Consider the following 12,779-nt stretch of genomic DNA (forward strand, 5'->3'; position numbering starts at 1 on the left):
AGGAGGACACCACAGCTCCCACATTTCACCCACCCACAGAAGAGGATAGAGTAGCTCAGCATGGAATCCATCCAGACTATCCTTTCCTCGGGAACTGTCCCAAGGCATGGAAGGTGATGGCTGTCACCAGCTGAACCCCACCCCCAGAGCATCTGCCTGGCTCTGGGGTCCCCCATTTTAACCTACATCTAGATGACCAGGGGAGAGGGCTAATGACATAATGCCCCCATGAGGTCTGACGAGAGGTTCAAATCAACCACTGTTTACTGAGCTCAAACCATGATGCAAGCTCTGGTCAGCTTCTTTTCTATATATGTCTGCATTTAATCCTTTACTGTAGGACAAAATTATTGTTATCCCCATTGTATAGATGAAGAAACTGAGGTTCACAGGAGTTGAGTGCCTTGTCCACATTTACCCAGCCCAGAAGCGTCAGAACCAGGCCATGGATCCTTGTCTGTCTCAGACCTCACTCTTGTGGCCATACCATTTCTGCCTCCCAGATAATTGTGTGGCAGTTATCAGGAGAAAGGAGGGTGAATATGATAGCACTTTGCTCTTACACCTAGAAAAGGCACACGTGTGTGATACCCACATAGTGTCATATCATATAAGCTGATGCAGGAGAGTTTAGCCCTGGGTTCTCAATTAGTAAGATGGCTGTAACCGACCAGGTAGACAACAATTTGCTTACGAAATACTAAAGCATATAACAAGCTGTTGCTATCTAATTAATGTTGCCATTGATTACTTTGTTAAAGGATAATGAAAGGTTTCATGGTTATGTGTTGCGCGTATAGAAAATTCCCATTTCTCTCAGGAGCCAATTTTTCAAGTCCCTAGATCACTAGTGGTTTTGATTATAATGTGTCTTTAAATTTGAATGTCTGTTGACATCCTCAGAGACTTTTAGGCAGTCAGGATGCCTGGTTAAGAACTGGAGGTGGCAACCCCTTATTCCTGGCTGTATGACAGATGGTTTAATTGCTTGCTCATCAGTGCCATGACCAAGGCTGTTTTCCCAGGTGCTTTGGGGAAGACGTATGCATCAGTATCCCCGAGGTAGATGCCTATGTGATGGTCCTGCAGGCCATCGAGCCCCGGATCACCCTCCGGGGCACAGACCACTTCTGGAGACCTGCTGCTCAGTTTGAAAGTGCCAGGGGAGTGACCCTCTTTCCCGATATCAAGATTGTGAGCACCTTCGCCAAAACTGAGGCCTCCGGGGATGTGAAAACCACAGGTACAGGTGCATTTGAGTTTGTGGGGAGGGTGGACCTTAATTTTTTCACAGCCATGAAAACATACTTCAGAAAAACAGCATTGTTCATGTAATGTATACATGGCATAAATGTATACATGGCAGCATAATGTATTACAGCAAAACAGGCAAAGAGCTATAAACAAATGAAAAGAATATGAGGGGAATGAATGGTTTAGCAATGAGGGATATGAGGTTGGAGGGAATGCATTTGTGCTAAATGGTTAAGTGAAAAAAATGCAAGACACAAAGTTACATAGTACTTACAGATAGAATGATCTCAACCATTTAAGAAAAAAAAAAAAAATAGAAAAATGCCAAGAAGGACATACACCCTATGCTAACAGGGTTATTCTATGCTAACGGTTATTCTTTGAGAAGCATAGTGAGAGCCAATTTGTTTCTGCTTCCCTTCCATTTCTGCAATTGCAAAAATGTTCTATAGTGGGCATATATTATTCTGATAATCAGAAGAAAAGCTAAAGACATATAAAGAAAAAATATAGCTGCATCTTTATATATACACCATAAAAGTTAGGTCTCATTCAGTAATATTACTGTAAGCGCTCAGAAAACTTTTAAGTTGTTATTTCCAACAACTTCATTATTGGAAAGGTTTTTCAGTGAAAGAGGAGTAATTTGAATTATCCACCAAAGGGAAACAGTTACGCTGAAAGCTATAATATATGCTGCGGGAGGGGAGGAGAAGAGAAGGAAGGAAACCGGGAAAGGAGCAAGGGAGGGAGGGAAGACAACTTCCCTTTTGTTACTCTGAGGGATGGGGGAAATATAAATTTAAGAAGTGTCCTTTGCTGCCTCTTCCAAGAGAATATTTTCAACTCTCTCCTCCCCCTCCAAAAGCCACTGCTAATGATGTGCTGGTGCCTCTGGTCCTGAGTCCCCGAAGAGCTGCTGTTCTAATAATCTTAACTACCTATTGCCTTAAACCACCCTGGTCCCTAGTGAACGGGGTACTCAAGAGACAGCCCTTCTTAGCTCATAAAAATAGATGGTGTTTTACCACCTGTCCAGGCAGGGCAGTTCCCTAGTCACAGACCAACGTGCATTAGGTTGTGTGATCGTCCCTCTTCCCCTGTTCTCATTTGTGGCTAAAATCAGACAGAAATAAAGAAGAGCCTCTGACTTCAGTGGTTGCGGGCCATGACCCAAGTGTCTGGATTTGCTACATCTGACACCAGCAAACAGGCAATGCAGGGAAGAGCAATTATCTGGGTTCACATTTCATCTTCTGTTTATGAGAGGCACAGGCAGAGCACATAGTCAAGTGTCCAAGGGCTATTATTAGTGCCTTTAAATTTTTACTCCTATTGTTGTTGGAATGGTCATTATTGTGGATATCTTAAACAAGTAGGATAATGACATTTGCCACCAGGCCTCAGTGACTGGCTTCAGCATCATCTGCTGCCCCCATTGACACTCTTTATGCTGTCAATACCAAAGACAGGAGGTTCCCCCAACATGCACACACACACACACACACACCCCTCCCTCATGGTCTGTTAGTTCACACCTCTGCTTTGCTCTCCGGCTGGAAGGTCCCTTTCCCTCCCTATCCCTTCCTTCCTGGCAAATAACTCTGCCTTCAGCACCTCCCCAAGAAGGCTCTCCCACCACCACCATTCTGACACTCCCAACTGCTGGTGCTTCCCTCAGCACACATTTTTTAGCCCTTGGTGGTGGTTTCCTGTTTATTAAACCAGACCAGGAGACCCCGAGGGCTCATCCATGGCCGATTTGCCTCTGGGTCCCTGAACCCAGCACACTCCCTTCTACACAGTGGGAATCCAGGAAACTGCAGGTGGAAGATAATACCCATAGTGAGAGAGCCATGAGAAAATGGCAGCCGTGACACACTCCCTACCTCAGGGAGCTCTCAGTCAGCCACAGTGGGAGGTAGGAACAAGGGCAATATGACCAGACCTGACAAAAAGCCAGCAAAAAGCCTGGAAACTGTGAGAAGGCCATTTGAAATAAAGATGCACATACAGCATTGCTAATTATAGACCCTATCTTAAGCGTATGTTATTGTGCTTTTAGATTTTGCTGATTATATATGAAACCATTGTGATTGACAAGTATTTAAAAATTAAGATCAAGAAATTATGTATAATAATATATAATATATACCTAGTGAGAGCAAAAATATTTTTGGTATCATTTAAAAACTTAAAAGATAATTATTTAAAATAATCCATCTTTAGTGAATTTTTTAAATTTCTATTTTAATGTTTTATAACACACAAAGTATATTTAGTCCACTCTATAAATAAATAAATATACTGATTTAAATTATCTCTCTTCACAAGTTTTTCAGTAAAGGAGTGCAAGATCAAAACCACTTGAAGACAACTAGCCTATGATCAGTGAGATGGGGATAGTAATGGTACTCCCTTTAACGTCTATTAGGATTATATTTCCACATGCCTGGCACATGGCACATACTTCATAAATACCAATCACCTTCTTAAGATGGGATTTTAATTTAGGACTGCCAAACTCTGCCCGGCATTCAAACACTCACACATTTCTTTGGGAAATTTGGAGTCATACAATTAGACAAGGACAACTTGACTGACCAACATGCTAATGTGCTCCAAGGGGAGCACATTAATTATATTAATTTATCAAATATTGATTATTGGTTATATCATATTGACTTGATTATTAATTAATGATTCAGCTCCATTTGAGCAAGGTTTAGTAATAACTACTCCATGCTCGTTCCTGGGTTAGACACTAAGGATTCAATCATAAAAAGATAGTGCTTCTGCCCTTCAGAATCTCAGGTGGTTGGGGAGACAGACACATTAGGACCACATGGAGAAAGCTACGAGAGCATGGTGGAAGGCCACTTCTCTCTCCCCAAATGAGAGCTATTGCTTATTGAGCACCTACAATGTGCATTGGACACTGTTTTCAATCATCTCAAGACCCTTGCCTTCCTTACAGATGAGGAAACTGAGTGGTAGGTAGTTCCTCTAACACTATGCAGCTTCTCAGTGGCAGAGCTGGTATTCAAATCACATCTTTTGGCTACAGTATTCATGCTCTTCCCACTAATTCATGCTACGCAACCTCAGGGCCGCCTGGACATCTGAGCAGTCGATGTGGTATTTGGGATCACACAGACACTGCTCCTGACCCAGCCTTAACCTGGAGTGCAATAACAGAGGAGGAAGATGATTAGCAAGGACTGTTTTCTGAGCTGTCCTTTATGCCTGCGTTTCCCGTGTCTGTCTTCCTACAGCCCCCAAATCAGAAGTCTTAGAGGAAATGCTTCATAACTTAGATTTCTGTGATATTTTGGTAATTGGAGGGGACTTGGACCCAAGGCAGGAGTGCTTAGAGCTCAACCACAGTGAGCTCCACCAACGACACCTGGACGCCACTAATTCTACTGCAGGCTACTCCATCTACGGTAAGGCCACACTCAACCCCCTTTGCCCCAAGGGTGTCCTCTTAGAATGTCCTTGTCCAGGGAGACATGAGTGAGACTGCACCTGTGAAGGAGCACTGTGAAGCCCCAGGGACCAGTTGGAGATCCTTGGCCTCAAGCATGGATTTCTAGACCCTCCTCTGGCAAGTTACTCAAGCATCTTGGGGACCAGTCCCACATTCCCACTCCTGGGGAATTCTTCTGTAGAAGCTGGGTGGATGCCTTCTCTTACAATGTTTGATTTCAGCAACTGTCACAGCAACATCTGGAAGATTGAGGCAGTCTGTATGGAAAGCTTGTGCATCGGTGTAATTTTGGCCCCTTAGAGTTTCTGCACATTGTCTGCCCAACATATCTTGAGCTCTTACCCTCAACAAATTTACAAGACCCGCGAGGTCTCGTACCACAAGCCCCAGCCTGTCTCCTGTCTTCTCTTCCTCCTCCTTTTCTGCCTTCTGATGACAGGTGTGGTCTCTTGGCACAGGTGTGGGCTCCATGAGCCGTTATGAGCAGGTGCTACATCACATCCGCTACCGCAACTGGCGTCCAGCTTCCCTTGAGGCCCGGCGTTTCCGGATTAAGTGCTCAGAACTCAATGGGCGCTACACTAGCAATGAGTTCAACTTGGAGGTAAGTGGGTCCTGCCATTGTTAGGGAAGCCAAGGCTCACCCATTCCCTCATCATTCATTCAGAACTGCTGTAACTGGCTCACCTGCCACTCCTGAGTCAATAGCACCTCTCCCCACTCTTCCCAGGTCAGCGTCCTCCATGAAGACAGAGTCTCAGATAAGGAGCATGTCAACCACCTGATTGTGCAGCCTCCCTTCCTCCAGTCTGTCCATCATCCTGAGTCCCGGAGTAGCATCCGGCGCAGTTCAGGTAGGGTGCCCAAGAGGAGGGACTCTCAGGACACAGGTGGTCATTGTGACTCAAGACTATCTACTCAACAGACAGTTATGTTGCAGCAAACATAGGTGCCCAGAACTGAGGGAGGGAACCCAGCAATGGAGAAAATGTGCCCTGGCTCTGAGACACTCACACCCTCAATTGGCATTCAATACGTAAACAAGAAGTTACACAACACACATAATAGCAGAGGTCACTACAAAGGGCTGGGACAAAATTTCAGGCCCAACTCAAAACTATGTCCGGTATGAAGCTTTCCATGAGCCCTTAACACACACACACACACACACACACACACACACACACACACACACACACACACACGTATGCACCATATTGCAAAGTCCTCTGCCTACATTTCTGTTTGAGCATTTGCCATATTGTGTTACCATCTGGTGGGCACTTGTATCTGTTTCTACTAAACTCTACAGTGCTTGGCTCTGTGGAAATTTCTTTATAATTTGAGGGGTAAAGCCAGGAATAAAAGAGAATTTGCATTTAATGAACACCTATACTGTGCCTATGTGGAAACTTACAGATTAATTTAATTTACACCTAACTATTACTCATAGGATAGGAATTATTATGTCCATTATAGAGGTGATGAAAATGAAGCCCAGACAGGGTAAGGTGCTGCTCTAGAGTTCTACAGCTGGAAAGTGGTAGGGCAGACTTTATCCTATGCATGGATGTTTCATTCATGCTCCCTCACAAGAATGAGCTAGGCCTTTGTTCGCCATGTCATGGGAGTTTCTTCCTTGTTTCAGTGGTCCCAAGCATTGCCACGGTGGTCATCATCATCTCCGTGTGCATGCTTGTGTTTGTCGTGGCCATGGGTGTGTACCGGGTCCGGATCGCCCACCAGCACTTCATCCAGGAAACTGAGGCTGCCAAGGAATCTGAGATGGACTGGGACGATTCTGCACTGACTATCACAGTCAACCCCATGGAGGTGATCCCCATGCAGGGCTGGGAGTTCTGGGTGGGGCGCTTCTCCCTCCACCCAGCTCAACCCTTCCTATGCCTAAAGCCGCCCCATACCCCCGCCTTCTGGAAGCCCTGCCCCATCTAGTCCAGCTCCACTGGTTCTTCCTGCCTCTGAGCTCCTCTAGCCCTCTCAACCTGAACAGACCATACCTTCCCACCAACTACATTCTCTGATTTAAAATGTATTCATTGCTCTTACCCCACAAACAGAATCAGAAATTTTGTTAAGGCAAGCAAACACCACGAGGTGGCTATGCTTCGTTTCCCCCACAGTATTTAGCTCAGAGCTAACTAACCCTTAGGGACTCAGTACTGAAGTTTTGATTAACTAACAGTGCAAATTAGATGGCTTTGCTCCATACTGCCTGAAAAGTTCACTCAAAGGCTTGGAACAGATTAAAAGAAAAATATAGCAGCAATGCCTGCCATTTATTGAGCCTCCATTATGCCAGATACTGTATAGAGTGCTCTATATACACCACCTCATTGAATCTTCCAAAATCCTATAAAATAGGAGTTATCATCTTCATTTACCAAGGTGAAAACCAACTAAGAAAAAAAGTAACATACTCAAATTAACACAGCCAATAGTCAAATTTAAGGATGTCTGATTCTAAAGTCCATATCTTTCCAATTAGCCAACAGCCCCCAGAATCTATCCATGAGTGTCAAGCGAAGCCCTCTACATCATGCCCTTTGCCCATGGGTTCTGGGTGATGACAGACACAGGCTTAGAAAAGGTAGGGGAAGATGATTATCCCAGCCTGGTCCCAGTTTCCACCTCAGCTGGCCTCACACTCCAATTTCAAAGGCAGTGTGCTGATGTGGCTCAGTTTCACCAAGCATGTGCTGTAGGTAAAGTGCTGAGCTCAGTGCTATACAGACTCCAGAATTTCCACCTTCAAAGAGTTGAGACTGGAGTCTAGAAAACAAGACCATTATACCTGGAGTGGTCTGAGGACAAGGCAAGAGTGTGCCTAACAAGGGCCAACCTTGTGATGTCAAAAGTCAATGAGCTTGAGGAGGAAAAGCCTTCAGGACTGCAACAATTAGGGAAGATTCCTTGGAGGAGGTTGGCCTGGGGGAGGCCTTGAAGAGTGGGTAGGATTTGGGGTAAGGTAGAAGGTAGGAGGTAAAAGACAATTCCCAAGAAGTGTCAGGGGAGGGGGTGGGTAGCCAAGCAAGGAGAAACAACTTTTATGACCTGGTTCATCAACACAGAACATAAATCCAGAAATAAAATTTTGCTGGAATTATCCAAAAGCTGGAGTGAGGGGGAACTGGACTGGAAAGGAAGGGGTACAGCCTGAGGACACAGTCAGAGGGTGAGCAGCAAGCATGGAAAGTGAGGACCAATAAATTTGTCCTTTCCAAAGGAATATTTTTGAGGGGAAGCATAACTGAGTCTTTGCTTAAAATGCCTTCTGCTCCCAGGGACATTGCATGCACACTTGGAAAAGAGACACAAGATCAAATGCCATCCTCTCACTGAGAAGCAAACACTAAGGCTTGGACAGCTCCATTTAAATAGGCTCCGGAAATGCCTGAAAACAAGCCTTGGCCTGAAAGGTTCGGTAAATGATGGACAGGATTGGCTTCAATGTCCAGCCCATCATTTATACCCAACAGTCTACCCTGAGTTCATGTCTTGGAATTTGCTGCTATTTCAGGCTTTTGCCTTGAACCTTCTAGCTTCCTTTTTATCAGAAGACTTCCCTTCCAGGAAGTCTGTGTCCAGGCTGAAGAGTTTGGCACTAAGAGAAGAAATTCCAAGGGGCCCTAAATGTTTCCTTAATGGATGGAGAAACATAAGCTCCAAAGTGGCCTCTGTTCAGCCCCTGACGAGCACTTCCTTTCTCTCCTTGATATCCAGAAGCATGAAGGACCAGGGCACGGGGAAGATGAGACTGAGGGAGAAGAGGAGGAAGAAGCAGAGGAAGACATGAGCTCCAGCAGTGGCTCTGATGACAGCGAAGAGGAGGAGGAGGAGGAAGGGACGGGCAGAGGCAGACATGGGCAGAATGGAGCCAGGCAAGCCCAGCTGGAGTGGGACGACTCCACCCTCCCCTACTAGTGCCCAGAGGTCTGCTGCCTGGCCCACATGTCCCTTTTGTAAACCCTAACCCAATGTATGCCTACGTCTATCATACCTCACCTCTGATGTCTGTGACACGTCTGGGAAGGCCTTCTCCAGCTTCCTGGAGCCCACCCTTTAAGCCTTGGGGACTCCCTGTGTCTCATCCATGGGGAAGTTCCAAGAAGCCCAGCATGGCCATCAGTGGGGACTTCAGGGTAGACTTTGTCCTGTAGCCCCCACTTCTGCCCTAAGCTCCCCAGCATCCTGTCTACCTGTCTGCGGAGTCTGCCTTTGCTTTTTCCTGCAGAGAAGAAGGTCCACCTTTGTGTCACTCACCTCCCCAGGCTCACAGTCCCCAAGGCCCTGGGGTTCCAACTCACTGTGCGTCTCCTCCACACAGACCAGCAGGTCCTCCTATGCTGACTCCAGGTTGCTTCACACAGGGAGGGTGGTTGGAGCTTCACACACCTAAGGTCTTAGTGCTTAACAGTTTAAAGGAAAGTCCTTGTTGAGGCAGAACTAAGTTCACAGGGAAAGGTACACACATTCTCTCTCTCTCTGTCTATCTATCTAGTTCCCCAGCTTGGAGAGCCTTTCCCTTTGCTTCTTTCTGAGGCCACATAAGCTTAGAAGAAAATTCCTAAACCAAGAATAGGTCCTTGGCCACAAACAGGGCCTGATCCCCCATCAGAGCTATCTGAGCCTGCCTGCCTGGGCACCTGCTGCAACCATGCAGCTGCCCTGCCAGGGGCGCTCACCACACAGAACCACAGGGCCCAGGAGGCATTCCACACAGGCACTGCCCCAGGCGATAGCCACAAGAAGCCTAGAGCCAGGAAGCAGAAGGAAATGCTAACGAGATCACACACAGGCTTGATGGTGGGTGCGGTGGGGGTGGCTGGGCTCTCCCAGGACAGAGGGGACCCTGAGGTTGGCAAGGCTCTCCCCACTCAGCCTCATGGTCCCTTATCTCCTGTTTTACACTATTTTCCCTCTTGAGAAAATACGTGCTTTCCGGATGTATTAGAAATGCATGAGCTCCACCGAGTCTACAATGAAAGTTTGAAATTTAACTGCAAGGAATTAGAAGCATATTTGCAATCATTGCAGCTTCTTCTTTCTTCTGCTCATAAAAGGAGGAACACTTAGATAGAGGGCAAATATATCTGAAAACCTAATTTCTTTCTTTTTTTGATAAGGAAATCTTTTCCATCTCCATCCTAACATGCACAACCTGTGAAGAGAATTGTTTCTATAGTAACTGGTCTGCGATCTTTTGTGGCCAAGAGAATAGCAGGCAAGAATTAGGGCCATGACAGAATTTCCACGAAGCTCTGAGAACATGTTTGTTTCGAATGTCTCAGGTTCCTCTTTGTCCTCATTGTGTACGATCTGTCCCCATCCTTCACTCCTCCCAAAGCTCACACCAATTGGTTTGGCACAGGCACGGAGCTGGTCCCTAGTTAAGTGGCATTTATGTTAACAAAAAAATAGTTCAGAATATCAGCCTTTTTCATTGTGTCATCAAAACAGCTTAAGAAGGGGACTACTGCCAATGTCTTCTAGTCTGACCTCCACCCAGGGAGGACCCATGGCAGGCCTTTTCAACTTTCTGATTCATGAGAATGACCTTGTGCAGCTTTTCCCACCTCCTAAAGTGTTTTCTGCATCTGTTCCTTCCTTTGGACCTCACAACAAATCCTGTGAAGTAACTGAGACATCTGTTGTTAGACACATTTTTGTGATGAGTAAACTGAGGCTTGGTGATTCTATGTCTTGTTCAGAGTCGTTAAAATGTATAGACAAGCCCAGACTCCCCAGTTCCACTCCTGGTCCAGGATTCTACTTAGGGGTCATAGGTATGCACCTAACAGACACTGCTGCAAACCTACTATGTGCTAAGCATTCTACCAACGGCTGTGAGAAAAAGAAAAGCTGAATAAGATAAGCTCCTCCCCAACAGAGGACTTTATATTTGCAGAGGGGAAATAAACAGGCCTAGAAATCACACAAGAGGCAAATGAAGGGAAAGAGGAGAAGTCACAGGAGAGGAAGGATGTGGTCACAAACTTAACCAGTGCTCTTGTTTTCCCCTTCTTAGGGAAAAATACCAGAAGCTGGGGTTTTGTATTCATTGGATGGAAATAGATATTTCTCCTGGGAATTCTCCCAACCAAATAGCCCTTTTCTATTAGGCTGTGTCTGTACATCCACAAGAGGAAAGTCTGTAGGACTGATTAGTTTTCACGATCCCATTTAAATAAAAAAAAAAGATTTTTTAGTTGGGCATTTAGGAGCTACTGAATTCTCCCAAAATTGTGGCAGCAAAAAGAACACTTCATATGCTTAAAACCCATTCCTTTTGAATTAGATTTTGATTTTCAATATTTAAGTCTAGTGTTTGTGAGAACGCTTTTCTCTTTGCTCAGTCTTTTCGGTCTGGTTGGGTAAGGAAGGTGCTCCTCATGCTCTCTGGGTGGCTGCCTTATTCATAGTTGAGAGAGCTATTTGGTAAAATCTTTATATGTTTTGGGGTTTTTTGGTAGGGGGGTAGCAGGTAAAAGTGGCCCATGGCTAGGGCAGCAAAGATGAATAATTTGAGGAAGCATTTGGTTAGTGGACTCATTTGCAGAGAAACAGTGGTGACAACAAATCAGAGCCATTTCCCTCAACTCTGGCTATGTGAGGTCATTCTCTGCATGTCAGCTGCAAAGATCAGGCACTTGAATGAATCCGCTGGGTCAGCAGGCATTGTTCATCTTCGCAACACCCTCTTCCTCACCATGGGTGAGAACAAGACGGGGGTGGTTATATCCCAGTAACAGAAGCTTTGGGAGGTATCCAGGTGAGCAGGGCAATGTGGCTTGCCCTCCCGCAGATATTCTGATCCCAAGGAAAAGGTGTCATTAATCAGTCTGGCATTTTCCACCCTCCGTATGCTGGCATCCAGGAACCAAAACCCCTGAAGGCCTAGACACCCTGTGACCTCTCACTCAGATGTTGGCAGCCAGGCAGATACAGGTTCCTGTCCAGGAGGAACTGCTGACTGGTTTGGCCACAGCCCAGTTCATTGCCTGTCTTGCCAAGTGGACAACCAGATTCTGCCTTCCTGAGCTTGAAAATAGGCTACAACTCTCAGGTGATTCAGATGACATGGAGAAGTTGGAGGAGAAGATTGGAATGGTTAAATCCCAGTGTAGAATGAGTTGCTTCAGTGGAGTAAAGCAACCAGCTAGTTGGTAGCCTGCCTTAAAAAATACTAAACATATATCATACATTTGATCAAATGCTGTAAGCCTAGCCCAAATTCATCTAGATACCAAAAATGTGATTTCAGTGAAATCTCTTTTCATTACCACTTTCTTTTGTTATTGTTTGTTTGTTTGTTTTTTGAGCCGGAGTCTTGCTGCTCTGTCGCCAGGCTAGAGTACAGTGGTGCAATCTCGGCTCACTGCAACCTCCGCCTCCCACGTTCAAGTGATTCTCCTGCCTCAGCCTCCCGAGTAGCTGGGATTACAGGCATCCACCATCATGCCTGGCTAATTTTTGTATTTTTAGCAGAGACAGGGCTTTGCCATGCTGGCCAGGCTGGTCTCAAACTCCTAATCTCAGGTGATCTTCCCACCTCAGCCTCCAAAGTAATGGGATTACAGGAGTGAGCCACTGCACCCACCCCTCATTACCACTTCCTTGAATTTACTCAATCATCCTATCAAGCAGGGTTTAGACCAACATCTTTGCATTTAATAAGGGGTATCCTTTGTACACATGGACCATCCAGTGAGAGGGCTCGGGGTGGTGGGAAGCAATGTCCCCCATTCTTATACGTCAGGTGTCAGCAAACTACCTGTAAAGAGGCAAATAGTAAATATTCTGGGCTTTGTGAGCCATTTGGTACCTGTCACAAGTATAGTCGGCCCTCCATATCTGAGGTTTCCAAATCCATGGATTCAACCAACCTTGAATCAAAAATATTTGGGGAAAAAAATGTATAGTTGCAACTGACCTGAACATATTCTTTTTTTCATTATTATTCCTTGAACAATACAGTTTAACAGTATTTACATAGCATTTACACTGTATTAGGTAT

At 45.5% G+C, this 12,779-nt stretch overlaps 1 protein-coding gene across 1 annotated transcript in view; it reads left to right on the forward strand.

Annotated features, from left to right (window-relative positions):
• CLSTN2 (calsyntenin 2) overlaps window positions 1–9,498 on the forward strand; it is a 679,153-nt gene extending 669,655 nt beyond the window's left edge. The window contains exons 16-21 of the mRNA XM_011998542.1: window positions 1,026–1,243; window positions 4,530–4,700; window positions 5,203–5,348; window positions 5,475–5,598; window positions 6,393–6,577; window positions 8,486–9,498. Coding sequence (XP_011853932.1) covers window positions 1,026–1,243; window positions 4,530–4,700; window positions 5,203–5,348; window positions 5,475–5,598; window positions 6,393–6,577; window positions 8,486–8,686 — 1,045 coding nt within the window. The 3' untranslated portion in view covers window positions 8,687–9,498. The remainder of the gene's footprint in view (window positions 1–1,025; window positions 1,244–4,529; window positions 4,701–5,202; window positions 5,349–5,474; window positions 5,599–6,392; window positions 6,578–8,485) is intronic.
• The last annotated feature ends 3,281 nt before the right edge of the window (window positions 9,499–12,779 follow it).

Source organism: Mandrillus leucophaeus, unplaced genomic scaffold, assembly GCF_000951045.1.
Source record: "Mandrillus leucophaeus isolate KB7577 unplaced genomic scaffold, Mleu.le_1.0 Scaffold573, whole genome shotgun sequence".
Taxonomy (NCBI): domain Eukaryota; kingdom Metazoa; phylum Chordata; class Mammalia; order Primates; family Cercopithecidae; genus Mandrillus; species Mandrillus leucophaeus.